General features: G+C 48.8%; 2 protein-coding genes across 2 annotated transcripts in view; both read left to right on the forward strand.

Annotated features, from left to right (window-relative positions):
- Window positions 1-9,370, forward strand: part of magi3a (membrane associated guanylate kinase, WW and PDZ domain containing 3a) — a 116,921-nt gene extending 107,551 nt beyond the window's left edge. Inside the window, exons 15-21 of the mRNA XM_080015603.1 lie at window positions 1,173-1,394; window positions 2,176-2,361; window positions 2,450-2,549; window positions 3,388-3,478; window positions 3,574-3,711; window positions 4,460-4,598; window positions 5,677-9,370. Coding sequence (XP_079871729.1) covers window positions 1,173-1,394; window positions 2,176-2,361; window positions 2,450-2,549; window positions 3,388-3,478; window positions 3,574-3,711; window positions 4,460-4,598; window positions 5,677-6,692 — 1,892 coding nt within the window. The 3' untranslated portion in view covers window positions 6,693-9,370. The remainder of the gene's footprint in view (window positions 1-1,172; window positions 1,395-2,175; window positions 2,362-2,449; window positions 2,550-3,387; window positions 3,479-3,573; window positions 3,712-4,459; window positions 4,599-5,676) is intronic.
- A 1,154-nt stretch (window positions 9,371-10,524) lies between these two features.
- rsbn1 (round spermatid basic protein 1) lies at window positions 10,525-18,060 on the forward strand (the record flags this gene model as incomplete). The annotated part of the gene is made up of 7 exons (XM_080015253.1): window positions 10,525-10,780; window positions 11,242-11,882; window positions 14,782-14,919; window positions 15,352-15,494; window positions 15,609-15,776; window positions 15,855-15,963; window positions 16,062-18,060. 7 exons carry the CDS (start codon window positions 10,525-10,527, stop codon window positions 16,545-16,547), a joined length of 1,941 nt encoding a protein of 646 aa, XP_079871379.1. The 3' UTR covers window positions 16,548-18,060.
- Between the last annotated feature and the right edge of the window lie 57 nt (window positions 18,061-18,117).

Raw genomic sequence — 18,117 nt, forward strand, 5'->3', positions numbered from 1 at the left:
GAGCAGTTAGGTTGTTAAAGTCTTTGTTCGTGTGCTGAGTTTGGTCGGCGTCGTGCGAGGGCCGGCGCAGATTAGAATCGGGAAGCAGAGTCTATTTACATCTCAAAGGATTGGGGAGAGACTTCTTCTGTTTCAAAAACACAAACCTCTTGCTGCTCGCAGCCTTGTTTACTACCACAAATAACCCACTCCGCAAATAGCGCACGCACTTTTTTTATAAATGACTTTGGGTGTGATTTATAGCACAAACAGTCCTGATCACGGTGCAGGAACAGAGCATCAATCATGTGTTTTTTTGTTTTTTTGCATTCGGCGCTCCCCGACACCGGCGCAACAAAATATTACCTCGGCAAAGCAAACACTCCACGAGGAGAGATGGAAGTAGATTGACTTGTCTCATGAATAGCAGAACATAAATGCTTTTTATCTTAAATATAGACCCACTTCTATCTGTGGCCTATTTCCACGCGCATAATAAACATATTCATGATTCTGGCTTTGATAGTCTTCAGGTCATTGTGTTATGGGTTTTGGTTTAGAAGGACGGGTTGGAATGATGCATAATATGGCATTCACAACACAGTTTTGAACGTCTTTTTTAAGTACTAGTGCTTACCTGGACTACTTGAAGGGTCAAATAGGTATAATAGACATGTCAGTTCTCACGTCTGTGTCATAAATCTATATTTCCAACATTTAACCAATCGACATAGTTTACAACGCACGCTAGAAGCAGCCATTTTGATACGATAGGCAAAAATTATTGATGGATACTAAGCATCCTGTGACAATCAAAATATTATTTAATTTTGACATTACAATGCGTCATTTTCAATTGCTAGTCTATCATCACGTTTATCAACACAAACCAAGTAAACATATTGGAATCAAACTAGTCCTTGTGGAAACCACATTAGAATGTGAAAGTAGACTTAGAGGATGTTAAAGCTCGTCTTTGCTCAATATTTACCACAGCCTGCCCTGTCTAATCCTAAAAGAACTCCCAGCCTTTATTACTCAAGGTCAGTTTGAACTAGACCTCTCCGCAACCTGCTTTCAGCGATTCGATTTTCCACATAATATAAACCTGGTACAAGGAGGTTCGGGTTAAAGCGTGTCAATGTAACCCAATCGATAAGGCTGAAGATGTTTTCTATGTTCTGGTCCTTCAGACGCTAGCGGGGGGGAGGAGGACGGCAGCAGGCCGCACCCCCAGCAGGTGGCCTCGGCCCTGGTCAACGGCTCACCCAAGATGCCTCGTGTGGAGGCCCCGGGCGTCCCCCACGCATCCCCCAATGCCCGGGCAGAAAGCTTCGACGTCACCTTGCAGCGCAAGGACAACGAGGGCTTCGGCTTTGTCATCCTCACATCCAAGAACAAGCCGCCGCCCGGAGGTCAGCGACTGTCAGACTGTTTCCATCACAGAGTAGCATCAAAGAAGCAACGACAGTGTTCTGGAAACACTTAAAGGATCACAAATTGAGTGCCAAATAGATTTGTAGCTATTCATCAATGCTTTGACATGGAATTAACAGCAAAATGAAATAACATTTACAAAAAATTAGTTACCAGGAGATAATTATCATAAATAATAATAACAATAATAATAATAATAATACGATAGGTTTCTCACCATATTGTTCAGTGACAATATTAAAATCTAAAAATGTTATTTATCAACAGAAAAATGGTCAGGTGTCAAAATGTAAAATGTGCTGACTGGTAGAAGGTACGGCTCTTTTTGAGTTACATGCTCCCGATTTGCCGCTTCAAAGTACCACAATGTATTAGCATTTTCACTTGGACTTATTATCAGAATCATGCTGGCTGTGGTTACCTCTCAAAGCAAATATCACAAAGTGTCTGGTATAAATTCTTCGAAACTATTTCTCGACATATTTTGATGTGTCTGTTAAAGAACCTGGTCGGCGTTTTAGCCCATTTACTAGTTTTTACTAGTCTCTGCTTACCTTTTTTGAGAAAATTCTCATGATATGGTGAGAAACCTACCTAGCAACAATCTCCTGGTCCTGGTCTGACAAAGAATTGACCAAACACAGATGACACCATCGCTGTTTCTAAGAAAGTTGCATTGTCCCATAACCTAATATGGCATTTTGGTGAACAAATAAGAAAAGGCGATTAACCTTATAGTCTCTTGTCTCCGTGTTCTAGTCATCCCTCACAAGATCGGCCGCATTATCGAGGGCAGCCCCACGGACCGCACGGGGCAGATGAAGGTGGGTGACCGCATCTCCGCTGTCAACGGCCAGTCCATCATGGAGCTGTCGCACAACGACATCGTCCAGCTCATCAAGGAGGCCGGGAACTCCGTCACGCTCACCGTGGTTCCCGAAGACGGTAGGATGCCGGCACACGCCAAACCCAAACGAGAGAGGCAAGAAGTGTTTGATGAGAAGTGTTTGATGCCGAAGGTCTGTTTTCACAGACAGCGGTCCTCCGTCTGGAACCAGCTCGGCCAAGCAGAGCCCCTCGGCTCAACACAGAGCGATAGGCTTCCATCAGCCTCCCCCCGGCCACCCAGACAGGTGCGGGAGAACATACACACACACACACACAAACACACACACACTCACTCACTCACACAGCCTCGCAGATACCTTCGAATCATCAAGACATTGATGGAAAGTCGTTTCGCCGGGCACAACCAGACATCAAATTAACCCCAGTTCCCTCAAAGCAGACTTTGATTTGTGCTGCATTGTTCCTCTCTGTGTGTGTGTGTGTGCGTGCGTGTGTGCAATATAATACTCCGCACACTGTATGGACAGGAGGAGTGTAAAGAACCACAGAGAGAGAAAGAGGGATTAATGGAGATTCCCACTTTCTCTTTCATCTCCATTTATGAACCCGATTACCTGTGTCAGACATCTAATCCATTACTACACCCGTGGTTCTCCCTAATCATCGCTTACGCTCATCCAACCCTTCATCTCGCAGACTTTCCCCCTTCTTCTTTCTAGTCGTCGGCCCCCGTTTGGCGAAAGTGTCAGTCTTTCCCATCTCTTCGGTCCAAGCTCCCGACACACGCTTTGGGTCAGCCGGGGCTAAATACCGCCTGAGTTGAGACTCATCAGTATGTAAACTCCCTCCGCCAGCACTGGCTGAGAAGACCCGCACATTGCTGGGCCGCCTGAGTCACACAAAGGCCCTGTAATGAGCTCTGTCAGAGTATTAACCTGGTGATGGGAAACTGGAAGAACAAGGAAGAGCCTTTGAAGGAATAACAGCGGGTCTCCCCACGTTGGTTGATCCCACATGTCGTTTTGTTTACATAACTCCTCCTTTGGCTCCGGTTTAATAACGTCCATGTATCCATCCAAATAACCCATCACTTCGTATTCTTTTGCACGTGCGGCGGCACAGGAATGGAAACGCCGAGGAGAAGCAGGAGCGTCTGGGTTGGCCGGACCCTCCTCCAGAGTCGGCAGCTCTCCAGACCTCCGGCCTCAAGCAGGTGAGACGCAGTAGCCGCGGCTCCTCAAACCACACGGTCGAGCAAGTATGGCCCCATTCTACTGTAGCGACTCCTAATTAATGTGGCTCCCCCAGGGCTGTTTTATTGTGGAGCTGGAGCGCAGCCAGCGGGGCTTCGGCTTCAGCTTGAGAGGAGGGAAGGAGTACAACATGGGCCTGTTCATCCTGAGGCTGGCAGAGGATGGACCTGCGCTCAGAGACGGCAGGATACATGTGAGTCGGTCGGCCTGGGTTAGTCTGCCGGGCTCACGGCGGGACTCGTGGGAGTCGAGACCTAAGCCGCTCCTCCGCCGAGGTACAGGAACTAAGCGAGGGAGCCATTTAGGAACCGGGAACCTTCTGAAACGAGACCCGTAGCAGTCTAGTCCCTAAAAGAGGAAGTGGTTGTTTTCCCCAACACACCTAGGAACCCTGGATATAATGCACTTCAACAACTTCCATTGTCCATTAGGTCCATTAATTGCTGTATTTGGGTGCTGAATACTATCCTTGAGTCATACAAACTTCACCTTTGTGTTTGCTGTTCCCCTGAACGTACTGTACTGCAGTGTCTACAATCCCAACCTTTTTTCCTACCATGGCACACCTATAGTGAAATAATCCATTACTATCTGTGAAGAAGAGGAAGACTATCCTGATTACCACTATAAACATCACAAACATGTGATGTTTATAGTGGTAATCACTGTGCTTATTATTATGACCTACTAATAGATAGTGATGCAAAAATCGCAAATTTGAAAGATTTGTTTGTTCGGTACAAACAAAAAATGACTAAAATGACTAAAATGACTCCGTAGTCAGGAGTCTCATTGACAATAATCACTGAGGACTAATTCCCGCTTGTCCTCTGAATGCACACGTAGAATAAAGAGACTTTGTTCCATAATATTAGAAGTATGGCATTTTTCTGATCCCCGTTAACCCTTCCGAGTGGAACCACTCTCCCCGGGTCTTGCAGGTGGGGGATCAGATCGTGGAGATCAACGGCGAGGCCACGCAGGGCATCACGCACACACGGGCCATTGAGCTGATCCAGGCCGGTGGCACCAGGGTCCACCTGCTGCTGCGGCCCGGCCAGGGCCTGGTGCCCGACCACAGTGAGTGGGCGCCGGGGGCCACGGTTCCGAGATTGTTCACTGCAGAGATATGGAAGCTTTTGTTTTTGGATACGCTTCATAGCCAGGTTCCCTTGTTTCCTCATGCATGTGTTGCCAAGCTTCTCTCTGGATCTGCCTATTCTCTCTCTCTCTCTCTCTCTCTCTCTCTCTCTCTCTCTCTCTCTCTCTCTCTCTCTCTTTCTTACCGTGCTGCTACTGCTCTCGACTTCTCCCTCTTTTATTTCTCCCTCCCATAGGTCAGAACTCTTCTTCCACCCTGTGCTTCCACATGAAACCAGAGCATCACTAAAGGCCTCACTGCTTTTCTCGGTCTGTCCCTAATAAAACCTTGGTAAACCTACTTTTCGCCTTTCTACCTCTCCTTGTGATAGTGATCCATCAGCCTCCGCGCCTCCTTTTTCCACCTCCCAAACCCAACAGATGGGGTGGGGAGGGGGCGGGGGGGGGGGGGGGTCTGTGGCTCGACAAACACAAGAAATACAAAATTAGGGACTCGTAGGAAAGCGAACAGACCTTGCGGAAGCACCGCGAGGCTTTAGATTCCTCTCTGGGCTCGTTCCATGCCACTGAGCGCACGCCTACTCCCGGGAAGGGAACATTAAAGACAATCCCAGAACCATCCATCCGCCGAAAATACACGTGTGCATTCACTGGCATCAACTTCTCCGAGCAATTAGGCCAGCGCTCTAGAGTTTCTATGAGTCGTCGCTCATAGAAACTCCTAAACTCCATTTCAGTATCTGAGTAGCTCAGTTTCCACCTCTCCCGCCCGCTCTCTGGCTTTCTGCTGCATCTGTCCGCTCTCGATCACAGCCATGCGCAGGGGGGTAGAGGTGTCATCGCTGGTTGAACGCTCACACCTTTTCTTTTGATTGCTGCGGCTTCGGGCTGAGGCATAGCTTGTGATTTCGTGATTCGAGACGGGAGCACCGGGAGAAAATCTTCAGGGGGATTATGATTGGAAGAGGGAAAAGTGGAATGTTGATCTCAGACGGTGCTGGATTCAGTGCCGTGTCGATCTGTGTGAAGGCTCATTGTCGTGTATTATCCCCTTTAGGTTCAAGGGACAAAGCAACCATTCCGACCTCAAGCTTTCCAAGACTCTCTGCGACCGACGAGCAGTCGTCCCCGGCCTCTCCGTCCAGCGTCTCGCTCTCCACCTCGGAGATGTCTCCATCCTCGCTCAACGCCGCCAACCCCGACTACGAACCCTCCGAGGGGGGGGACCACCACCACCACCACCACCACCCCCAGGGTCTTCCCGAGCGAGCCGGCCACACCAACAGGGCCAGAGGTCAGCAGCAGCCGCAGCAGCCGCAGCATCCTCAGAACCGCTACCAGAACCGTCCAAACAGTCCCTTAGCCCAGGACCCCCGTAAGGCCCCCCCGAGCAAGAGCAGCCTCAGCTCGTCCCTCAGAGAGAAGGCAGCCGGAGAGAGCCCAGGCTGGGCAGACCGCAAGGAGCGCTCCCAGAGCCCCCGGAAGAAGGAGCGAGGCCACGGCGGCTCCCTGGAGGACATGAGCAATGTGAGGAGGCCCCACGGACAGAGGGACCACCACTCCACCAGCCCGCGGAAGGGCAGCTCCAGGAGGGAGCAGGAGACTCCGGAGGGGCCTCAGAGCCCACGGCGCCCGGCCGGCCAGGAACCCAGCCGCTCCTCCGCCGAATGGTGGGAGCGCAGGTACAGGGAGGAGGAGCGGGGGAGCGTCCTTGAGAAGGCGGACACGTCCAGGGGGACCGCCGAGCGCCGCAGGAAGGACAAGGGCGCCGAACGAGAACGAGACCCCGAACCGGCCCAAAAGCCGCAGCCTCAGGCCCACAGGGAGAAGGAGAGGGTGGGACTGGACGCCGACAGCGGCACCGGAAGGGGCGGAAGGGACAGAGGAGGACAGAATAAGGAAGGGACAGACCAGGGACAGGACCCCAGGGGCTCCAGCGGCAGCCTCCAGGACACCGGCTGCAACGGGACGTCCGGCGGCGGCAAGAAGGCCCCCATCACCCCCGGACCGTGGAAGGTCCCCAGCACGGCCAAGATCCAGTCCCAGGTGGAGATGACGCACGAGGGCTACTGACACTGACGCTGATCCACCCCGAGCTAAAACAAAACAAAACAAAAGAACAGGAAGCCTCTGTAGCACGGACAGCCAGGGCCGGTCCTTTTTTTTTGGGGGGGGGGGGGGGCGGTGATTGAAGAGAAATTGCATCACTGTGTAACTAACAACGCTTCATTTTGCTTCTTAGTGATTTATGTTCACCCCATTTGCCTCAGCCGTACGTGCATGGATTGTTTCTTTGTTTTTTGTTGTTTTTTTGGGTCCAGACGCTTGCGTTCCGATGTCTTTTCTTTTTACCGTGCCAACCGAGAGACTCCGGCCATGAAGAAGAAGCTGCTCCATATCGCGCTCACTGTGAGGAGGATTTTTTTGTTGTTGTTGTTGTTGTTGTTGTTGTTGTTTTTTTGACGCTTGCCACTTCGGTTAAGGGTCTGGGACTTGTGCGCCCATGCACTCGGTCGGCTCGTCCCGTCTTTCCACGACGAGATCGATCGAACGTCTGCCGCTGATGGACGCGTAGTGATGAGGGGGAGGGTTTCATCGGAGGAAGAGCGGGTGACGGATCCATCTTCCGGGACCTTTTTTCTCTTTTATTTTTTTATTTTTATTTGTCTGTATCCGGAGAGTCTTGAACCTGAGCTGTGAACACTGTGTGTGTGTGTGTGTGTGTGTGTGTGTGTGTGTGTGTGTGTGTGTGTGTGTGTGTGTGTGTGTGTGTGCGTGTGTGCGTGTGTGCGTGCGTGCGTGCGTGCGTGCGTGCGTGCGTGCGGGCATGCGTGCGGGCATGCGTGCGAGGGCATGCGTGTGTGTGCGCGTGTGTGTGCGTGCGTGCGAGAGAGGGCGTGCCCGTGAAGCGCACGCACACTAACAAAGAAGCGGGAACTCGGCAGCAGGTGCACGGACCATCCTGTAGCTCGATATGCATCTAATCAGCAGACCAGAACATTGTGGTTATAGTTCTATCGTTTGTTACGTGTGTTTATAATGAAGGATATTGTAATTTATTGGAAATTATATTAGGAGAAAAAATATATATCTATATACATGAACATATCCATGATGAATCATTTCAGTTTTTTGATGTCAGAACTTAAAAAAAAGAGGGTTTAGGGGTAGAATGTGTAGACAAGCGTCACCGTTAGTAATAATAATTTAAAAAAAGAAACATTACATGGCTGCTATCTTTCCAGTGCACGTGTAAGCAACGCCGCCGACGTAACGCTGTGCTTCTGCATCTGCATGGGCCTGTCCTGGCGTGGCGCCCGTGGATCTATACATTCTATTTCTATTCCGTTGTGAGCGTGGCCCCTGGACGGTCCCAACAAGGCTCTTCCATCCATTTAATGTTGTCCACTGTTCTGTACTGTGTGTCTGTGTGTGTCTGTGTCTGTGTGTGTGTGTGTGTGTGTGTGTGTGTGTGTGTGTGTGTGTGTGTGTGTGTGTGTGTGTGTGTGTGTGTGTGTGTGTGTGTGTACACTGAAGGTAACCCTAAGTATTTTAGACATTGTTGTAGCTTTGACTGTACCTTATCAGATATCTACAGTACCGTATTATTTAACAAATGGATTATCTTATAAATAGGGCCGATTTGGATTATCGTCCCCGATTGGAGGGAAAGTCAGGCATCTGGCGTTGACTTCTCACGACACTACAATCTGGGCAAAAAAAGACGTTTTTTGTTTGTTTTTCTTTCTTTATCATAACATCCCGAATACAACGTTAATCTCTATCAAGGGCAATCTGACACCGGTGAGACTGTTTTGAACTTTTTTTTTTTTTTTTTCAAATCAAAGAACGAAGGTGTCCGTCGTACTTTTGTAATGTACCGTGATGAAAGCTCAAACTGCCCCGACGTCTGGATTCGGTCAGCATTTGTGAATTTTGAATTTCATTTCTCTGTGAATTAAGTCTTCCCTTATTTATTGGAAATGATCGCAGGCTGCTCAACAAGAGGAGAGAATGGGAGTTTATCGTGTTTATCATGAGGTGTGGGATTCAATCTCATCTCATGAAAGCGACTGTCTGTTGGCGGAGTTTATACTGTCAGTTATTCCTAAGAAGCAGTTATATATTTGTCAGCAGGAGACAGAAGGGGATTTTCTCAGGAATGAAGCGGTTGTCCCTCCTCTCCATAGCAGTGGCACGTTATGGCTGCTCTGGGGTACAGCGATACCTAGTGGTTTATGTAGGCTACTGCAAGAGAGTTGGCTCACTTGGGGGCAATTGCATAACTGTAGCCTTGCCAATGACAACCAACCCATTGGCTGAAAGATAAAAAGTATGAAAAATATATATCTATATAATCATTCCTCACACGTATACATTTGTCTGTTAGAGCTCATACTAACATATTGTCCTCCTTGAGGTTGACATGATTGGCTCCTGTATTGTTTACTGCACACTACATGCCATTATCATGCTCGATACTGTGGCCTTGCATCGCTTTAACATGACAAAGAAAAAACAGCCTTTTAGTTTTGACATCATGGTAGTTGTAAATGTTTATAAATTGTACAGCACCTGTATTATATGCCTTCATTCTGGGGAAGAAAAAAAAAAAAAAATCTCTGTAAATCGTTTCATTATTTTTTTAAGTAATTGAAAGGAAAAACTATATAAAATTGTGAAGGGAAAATATTCTGGTCATGGCATTGTGTTCATGCACTGATAAATAAAGGTTTACTGAATAACTACAAGTGGGCGCCTTGATGTATTTCCTCCGAAAACAAAATTGTTCAGATCATTGTTCGCTCCGGAAAGGTCAAACTTGGACTAATGAGAAACGATGAAGTTGCACGGTGTACTGGAGTGCGTTCCTTCAGGAGTACTAAGGATTTGTATTATTATTATTATTATTAAAGATATATATTTTCACGTTTTATCATAGGTTAGAAATATAGGCCTACACAAGGTAATGACGATTTGTATAACATTTAAACTATTCTATTGTTAAAATGTTTATAATAATCTGTGTTGATAAAACAACAACAATAATTATTTTTATATTATTGTTATTAATATACAATAATGAATTATTAATAGGAAAGATTAACGTCATAACAATAATTTCATAAGTCAAAGTTAAATATTAAATATGTACTGGCTATTCGAAATATTTCTCTCGTCAGCCCCTCGTGGGGTTAACTATGACGTCACCTCTACACAACTGCATGGTATGCGTGCAGAGCTGCACGCGCGCCACGCCGCACGGACTACAACTCCCACGCGGCTTTCGCCTGCTACAAAACTACAAGCGCTGCGTTCTGGTCAAGCTCGGAAATTGCCGAGTGCACGTTGGCGTCCGCCACTTCCAAGCGTAACATGTGACATTGCCTCCGTTCGGGAAAGCACGGACGCCCGCAGTGCGCGCGCGCGCGTGTGTGTGTGTGTGTGTGTGTGTGTGTGTGCGTGCGTGTGTGTGTGTTTGTAAAAGCTTATGCGTTGTACATGGGCCAAAACTGCAGAGCGATTCGGATTCGAGTCAGATCAAATACATTAAAAGCCATGCAAAGGGAACTTTATTCGCCGTTTCCGTTTTGAGACGCCATATCGCGGTGATATCAAGTCTGTTCCCTCAGAATCTTCGGCTCGAGCGATCCCCACGACCCGGAATTCCAACTTAAACGGCTGTTGTGCACTTTTAGGCGCACAACAGGAGGGGGGGGGGGGTCGGATCTTTTTCCCGCGTTCCACCATCGAGCGAACGCAGCGCTGGCCGAGGGGGCCGCACTTTGCGCATGCGCAGAATCCAACGCCACAAATGGACGGTAGAAAGAACTACAAGCGCCCACCGGGCTGCGCCTGCGCGGTAGGCGGCCGGAACCCTTTAAAATGATCTGTACGTGCGAAGATGGCAGACCGAGGGGAGCTGTCGGTTCACGGGAGTGTGGGGGGAAGGCGAGAAGACGGTGTTGTCCGGTCGAGCAAAGGCAAGAAAAAGCCGACGGGGAGGGTGACGTCGCCGCCGGCTGACAAGCGGGGGCCACCGGATAACGACGCGGCGAGGGTAAAGCTCCGCCGTCGCCACCATCGCCAGCACCGCCAGCAACACGCCGAGCAGCGTCCGCGGCAACGGCACCTGAGCAACTTAAGAGCCGTTTCCCCAAGTACGGTGGACATTTAAATGGAGCTCGACGCGTTTTACGAAGTTCTCTCCTCGTTCTGTTCTGTGCGGCACGATTTTAAAGAAAGAACCCGAGCATGTGTAACTAGAGAAGTACTTGTTTTGTGTGGTTGACATTTAAAAGGGGTAATGCGTACGATTATTTAGTAAAACAAATGAATATATTTATATATTTCCCTCAGTTATCACATTTTATTTAACTGGCGCTCTCGGCATTCAATGCTTTTTTTTTTTGTTATGCATGTGCTCCTCAATTTGCTGTTTCCATCTTTGGTGGCGGTGTCCGCCACACTCGAAGCTGTGATCGAATTTGATCGTCCGAAGGGGGTGGGCGGGGTTGCGGTTCAGAATGGAACTCTGGGGCTTGTAGTGTAATATTGGTCAGTGATGTAGGCCTCGGACCGTAACTCGTAACCTCTTCGTTTTTCGCCTTTCCCCGTGTAGAGCCGAGGCACTATGAGAACATCAAGTCCCAAAGCCTTGAGGAATACCTCTTGCCGAAGAAAAAGAAGAAGAAGCACCGCCGGGAGGACGAGCAGGGTGGCAGGAAGAAGCTGGGACGCCGGCACGACAGGGAGGTTCAGACGGTTTGCGGGGGGCTGGGGAGGGATCAGACCCCGACGATCATGAAGCAGGAAGGCGGCGGCCCCCGTCCCCATCCCCATCCCCATCCCCGTCCCCATCCCCGTCCCAAAACGCTCCACCACGCTCCACCCTTCCTCTCCCACCAAGACCACTCCATCCGTGCCTCCTGCCTGCAGACGGGCTCCTGGCACGGCCGCTTCATGCACGAGGAGCGGCAGGCCAACGGCGGGGCGTCGGTGCTGCACGCCTACGCCGACGAGCTGGCCTGCCTGCGGCCCGCCGACATGGAGGCCTTCGCCGAGGAGTTCCTGGAGCGGACGTTCGCGGAGGAGCCCCGCGGCGCCGCCCGCTACGCCCTGGCGGTGGTGCACGGCGCGGCCACCTACCTGCCGGACTTCCTGGACTACTTCGCCTTCAACTTCCCAAGCACACCGGTCAAGATGGAGATGCTGGGCAAGAAGGACATCGAGACCACCACCATCGCGAACTTCCACTCTCAGGTACATGCGGGTACCCTGTACATTAAAGGCCTTGTGCCCTTGGGCACACTACACAACTTTCAAAGTGGTCAGATCGCTGTACTGTTCACACTACACAACTTTCTGTTTTGTGATCGGGAATCTTGAAGTCGTTGTGGTTTGCACACTACTACTACTACTACTGATCGGCGACAGGGGAGTCACACATGACAACATCTTTCACCAGGAGGAATCCCCGACGAGTCCGATGGGTCTACACACTACGTTTTGTCACGAAAACACACGCGGGAAGTGACACCAGAAATATTGCGATACCCTGCGCGGGACAGGATTATTTACTTTTTAAGATACTCTTGATCACTGCAAAAAAAATCAGGATAAAAGCAGAATTTAAATAAGAAATATATTAAAAACCTAGAGAAGAAAAGTAAATTATTCAGGTTGTGTGTTTCTGGCGACCGCTCCGTGCACCCCGTCTTTCCTTCTCGACTCCTCCCCTTCCCCTTCCCCCGTATCTGCTCTCATTGGCTGTAACTCTTTGCGTCACTCCCGACTCGACCCCGACCTGACCAGATATTTGACCTGCTTGACATCTCGCCAATGTTTGTGAGCGCTTGGCGAGCAGTCGGATCGCATTGCGAGCAGTTCACACCACACGCTCGTCGCTCACGGGAGGGCACTATGATTTTCCTCCGATCTGGGGCTTTGCTCGGCGATCTTCAAAAACCTGTTGGCAAGTGGAAAATCAGGCCAGGATCACGTAGTCTGAACTAGGCATAACATGACTTGTAAATCAGCCGGGGCTTATGTCGGAAGGGACAAGGTAGATGTAAAGTCTATATATTTTTAAGGAATCCTAGATTTGTAAACTAGCATTTAAAGCCAGTAGCTGACACTGAAAAAATGTCTCAATGTCACAGGTTGTTCCTCAGTAGTATACTCATTTCAAAGTACAATGGCCTTAATTCTAAGGCTGGGCAGCTGCTAAGATAGTTTTAATGTAATCTCCCTTGTATTGGAGGTGCTTGACTCAGAAATTAGTCAGGGATGTTCTGTTTATCCAGAAAGCTGTTCCTCACTACTATAACTTACTGAGTTGACTATTCATAATAGTTATCCATGTTAATATAGACCATATCTCTGTACTGGATATAGGCATTTCTTATACTGTGTTTATACTGTACACACATCTATACAAAGATCAGCCATAACATTAAAACAACTACTAATATTTTGTACTGTAGCTCTGACCTGTCAGAGCTGTTTTGGTTACAAGAGGGGGAGCTACAGTACAAAATATTAGTGGTTGTTTTGATGGGGGGGGGGGGGGGGGGGTGTGTGTGTGTGTGTGTGTGTGTGTATAGTATAGTATAATAAATGGACTCCACAAGACCTCTGAAGGTGTCCTGTGGTATCTGGCACCAAGTAGTTAGCAGCAGATCCTTTAAGTCCTGTTAGTAGTGAGGTGGGCCCCCATGAATCATTCTTGTTGTTCCAGTACATCCCATAGATTTTTGATTGGATCGGACCCTAACCCCATCCACATGATGTAGAAGAAAATGCAATTCATCAGACCAGGCCACCCTCTTCCATTGCTCCAATTCTGGTGCTTCATGTACCCATTGTAGGCCCTTTTGGCGGTGGACAGGGATCAGCATGGTTCACCCTGACCGGTCTGCGGCTGTGCAGCCCCATACGCAGCAAGCTGTGATGCACTGTGGGTTCTGACTCCTTTAAATCATAGCAGCATTAACTTTTCCAGCAATTTGTGCTACAGTAGCTCTTCTGTGGGATCGGACCAGACGGGCTAGACTTTGCTTCTCATGCACAACAATGAGCCATGGGCGCCCATGACCCTGTCACCGGTTCACCGGTTGTCCTTCCTTGGACCACTTTTGGTAGGTACTAACCACTGCATACCGGGAACACCCCACAAGACCTGCTGTTTTGGGGATGCTCTGACCCAGTCGTCTTGCCATCACTACTTGGCCCTTGTCAAAGTCGTTCAGATCCTTACTCTTGCCCATCTTTCCTGCTTCCAACACATCAACTTCAAGAACTGACTGTTCACTTGCTGCCTAATGTATCCCACCCCTTGACAGGTGTCATTGGAACGACATGATCAACGTTATTCACTTCACCTCTCAGTGGTTTTAACGTTGGGGCTGATCACTGTATATATGTTTTTTTGTTGTTTGACGCTTACATGCTTGTGGTCCGGTCGACATGGCCCTGCGACCTGGTCTTGAATTGGGACCCACCAGTTGAGAACCATGGGTCATAAACATAACTTGTTTTATATTGTGGAACAAAGAATAATGAATAATATCTTTATTTATATAGCACCTTTTAAAAACACAGTTTACAAAGTGCTTTGACGGATGAAATAAAAGCAGAGTGTTCAGATCATGAATTTAAAAGGCAAAGGAACATTAATAAACAGGAATCAAATTAATTCATTAAATTGTAAAAGAGGATAACGAGATTAAAAAATAAATAAATAGCTACAATATGATAAGAAATAAAAGGAAAAAATAAAAATAGGTAAGTAAAAAAAAAAAAAGATAAAGAAAGGGGGCTACATCACATACAAGCGGATGTATAAAAATGGGTTTTGAGAAGTGATTCAAAAGATGTCACTGATTCTACCAGACGTATCTCCTCAGGCAGGTCATTCCAAAGTTGAGGGGCCCTGATAGAAAAGGCACAGTCACCTTTAGTTTAAGGTCAAAACTTAGCCAGGTAGGTCCTCCCTGAGGATCTGAGGCTGCACACTGGCTCATACTGTATGGGGTCAACATATCTGTTATGCAGCTTGGAGTCAGACCCAACCGCTGACCCATCCCACCCATCCCATGTTGTGCCATCAACACCGAGACCGGTTAAGTAGAACCTGCCATGAGTCCGTTCTCCTCTCCAGGTGAGTCGGACGTACTGTTCTGGGACGTACCGAGCTGGGCCCATGCGGCAGATCAGCCTGGTGGGAGCTGTGGACGAGGAGGTGGGGGACTATTTCCCAGAGTTCCTGGACATGCTGGAGGAGTCGCCCTTCCTCAAGGTCAGGGAGCATTGTTTTATATTGTGGTCCGCTGTGGGGTGCTATGGAGGAAAATGATACCCCTGCTGTAGTCCAGGGGTTCCCGAACTGAGGTCTGTGGTCCCCTTGGGGTTATCAAAGGGGGACCGCAGCTCCTCAGCCACAGTATACCAGGGGGGCCTTTCCATGAAAAATGTTTTGGAACCCCTAAACTAGGCCATGCAATTATCAGGTTTCCTGAGAGGCATGATGATGAAACAGATGAAGCCTGCTGGCAGAATTCATTGTTCACAGTACGCTATGCTGTTGCTGGTGTATAGAGAAGTATCTAAAAATACTCTATCATTTCGTGGATATCATTCTGCACCAGAGGAAACCACTGACTGTGCTAAGGTGCTCCTTAAGCCTGTGACCATCAATTTTGTAATTCCAATTTTGTGTGCGTGACCTCAGATGACGCTGCCTTGGGGCAGCCTCTCCAGCCTGAAGCTGGACTGCCGCTCTCAGAGTGACGACGGACCCATCATGTGGGTGCGGCCGGGGGAACAAATGGTTCCCACGGCGGATGTGCCCAAGTCTCCCTTCAAACGACGCAGGTACGGGCCCAAACAGCATCGGGCAGACATTAACCTTTCGGAGAAGATTGAAAATGTACTCGCTACTTCAGAAGTCCTTGACCAAAGAACCCTTGTCCGAAACTCGTCCCCTAGGTCCATGAACAAGATCAAAAACCTGCACTACCTGCCGAGGGCCAGCGAGCCCAGGGAGGTTCTGTTCGAGGACCGGACGAGGGCCCATGCCGACCACGTGGGCCAGAGCTTCGACTGGCAGAGCACTGCCGCCGTGGGAGTCCTGAAGGCCGTGAAGTTTGGGGAATGGTACGACCTCTCCGGTACGCTTCCCAGTCAAAGAGCTAGGGAGCATTTTGGAGTGTAACTTTTGCCTTTGTTTTTCAGGAGTAACCGACCCCGGATAACCAAAGACGCGGTGTGTTTTCACGCAGAGGACTTCAATGACGTGGTCCAGAGGCTGCAGCTGGATATCTATGAGCCCCCCGTGTCCCAGGTAGAGCAACACCACTAGCATACAACATTGCATGTATGTTAAAGTCGCGGATACTGCATTGGAAGTATTATTGGCGTGGTTGCGTTGCTCTCTCATAGTGCGTCCAGTGGGTGGACGACGCCAAACTCAACCAGCTGAGGCGGGAGGGTATTCGCTACGTGCGTGTCCAGCTCTGCGACGACGACATCTACTTCATTCCCAGGAACGTCATCCACCAGTTCAAGACGGTGTCAGCCGTTTGCAGCCTGGCCTGGCACGTCCGCCTGAGACGCTACCATCCGGCCAAGGGCCGAGACGAAGACAAAGGCGGGGACGAGGGGCGTGGTGACCTCAGCCCGGCATCGGGCGGGGTCTGCTCGTCCTCCCCCGCCAGGCCCGACGCCACCCTGACCCCGTGTGGCTTCCGAGGCGCTGTGGCCCGGACCCAGGGGCCCATGTTCCAGAGACCGGCCACGCCCCTTCGACAGCCCCAGCCCGCCACCCCCCAGCTTGCCAGGTCCGTCCATGGGACACCGCCCTACAGGGACCCTCTCCATCCTCGCTCAGGGTGTGCACCTCGGACCTTGGAGCCTGCCCTTCCTTAAGCCTCACCCCTACTTCTTGACCATTAATCTAACGCTACGTTCACATGGATTACGGGAAACTGCAAACCGGACGTCATGTTAGTGGATGAGACCATGTGACGGCAGGCTGGTAGAGAACACCAGCAATGGTACACGACATTTTCCGTCAAAGTTAAAAATACTTTAACTTTTGGCCGTCCTCTGCGACGTAATTACAGCCGGATGTTGGTTTGCCAAAAAAAAAAAAAAGTAGAGTGAGCTGCATTTTTATAACTACATGCATTGCTTAAATTTTTATGTATAATAGTCACAAAATAATTAAGTTTAATATATTTTATTGGAGTCTTTGTAATAACATCACTTTAGCAATATGTTGTCACGCTTGTTTCGTTTTGCGTCGTACCTCTCCCTCGCTCCGGGTTTCTTTTCCTCCCCCCCGTGCGGTTCAGAAAGTGCCGTTATCCAGTTCCCGTAGACCGTGTTCCATCTGAACGCCGTTTAAGTCAGGGGTTCCCGAACTTGGGGTCTGCTGTACACTCGGGGTCTTCAAAGGAATTTCAATGTTTAATTTATTTTTTGTTTTCATTTTTTGTACTTTTTGTCCACAAGGTTTAAATGAAATGTTAAACCACTTGGTAATTTATTATACAGTTTAAGTGCTCCGCTCATTGTCTGAGATGCTTATCCAGGATGGATCCGAAAGTGGCTGTGTTGCACTGAGCAATAATGGTCTGTTTCTTTCCTTTCTGGGTGTCTGCCGTGGAACGAGCCCTCACAATGGAGTGTGTCAATTTCACCCTCACTGTCAGAGTTTGGAGTATGTCTGTGCACTTAGGTTGCCCTTAATTTGATAAATACTTTTCCTTAGTGTCTTTAATATCAAGCAGTGTGTGACTTGTATTAGAGTGCCGAGTGTTGTTGAAGGCACTAGTATAGAGTAGTATGGCTTCTGCAAGTCTATAAGTAAATTATTTTGACATCACTCTCGTAATGATGGAATGCCACTCCAAAAACAAGCGGCAGCTTTTCTGTCCTTTGGCCACCATCGCCAAGACATGGGGCATTTCAGTAAAATCTTTGCCTTGGCCTGGACATTTCATGTTTTTCTGTGCCTTGTATACATTTTTGTATCATTTCAAGCTTCCCTTTTTTTGACACAGCCATGAACGTTCTTATGCAGTGCATGCCCTTCGCCGGGGGGGGGGGGGGGGCTCTAAAGGGTCATAGCCAGTAGGTGTTATACCCCATCTAGTAGGCCTGTGTCATTTCTACTTGTAGATGTCATTGAAGTATTTATTTGAAATGTGTGCCCTTTCTATGTGTTTGAGTATTTTTCTACTCTGGCAGCTACTGTATAACACTGTTGCGTCCATCTTTGGTAATTTTCTCTGCTGTACTGTACATTTCCTTGGTATCCGGGCGTGCTCCGTGTTGTTGAACCGATAAGTACTGCTGTCACTGTATGTGTCCTTCCATTTTTACATCATTGTTAAAACTCAGTTTAATTGCAGGCCATTACGTTTAGTCAAGTTCTGTCACGACTGTAAGTCATGTTATTTGACTTGAAAAAACAATGGGGATGCAAAAACTC

Source organism: Zeus faber (assembly GCF_960531495.2).
Source record: "Zeus faber genome assembly, chromosome: 15".
NCBI classification, from domain to species: domain Eukaryota; kingdom Metazoa; phylum Chordata; class Actinopteri; order Zeiformes; family Zeidae; genus Zeus; species Zeus faber.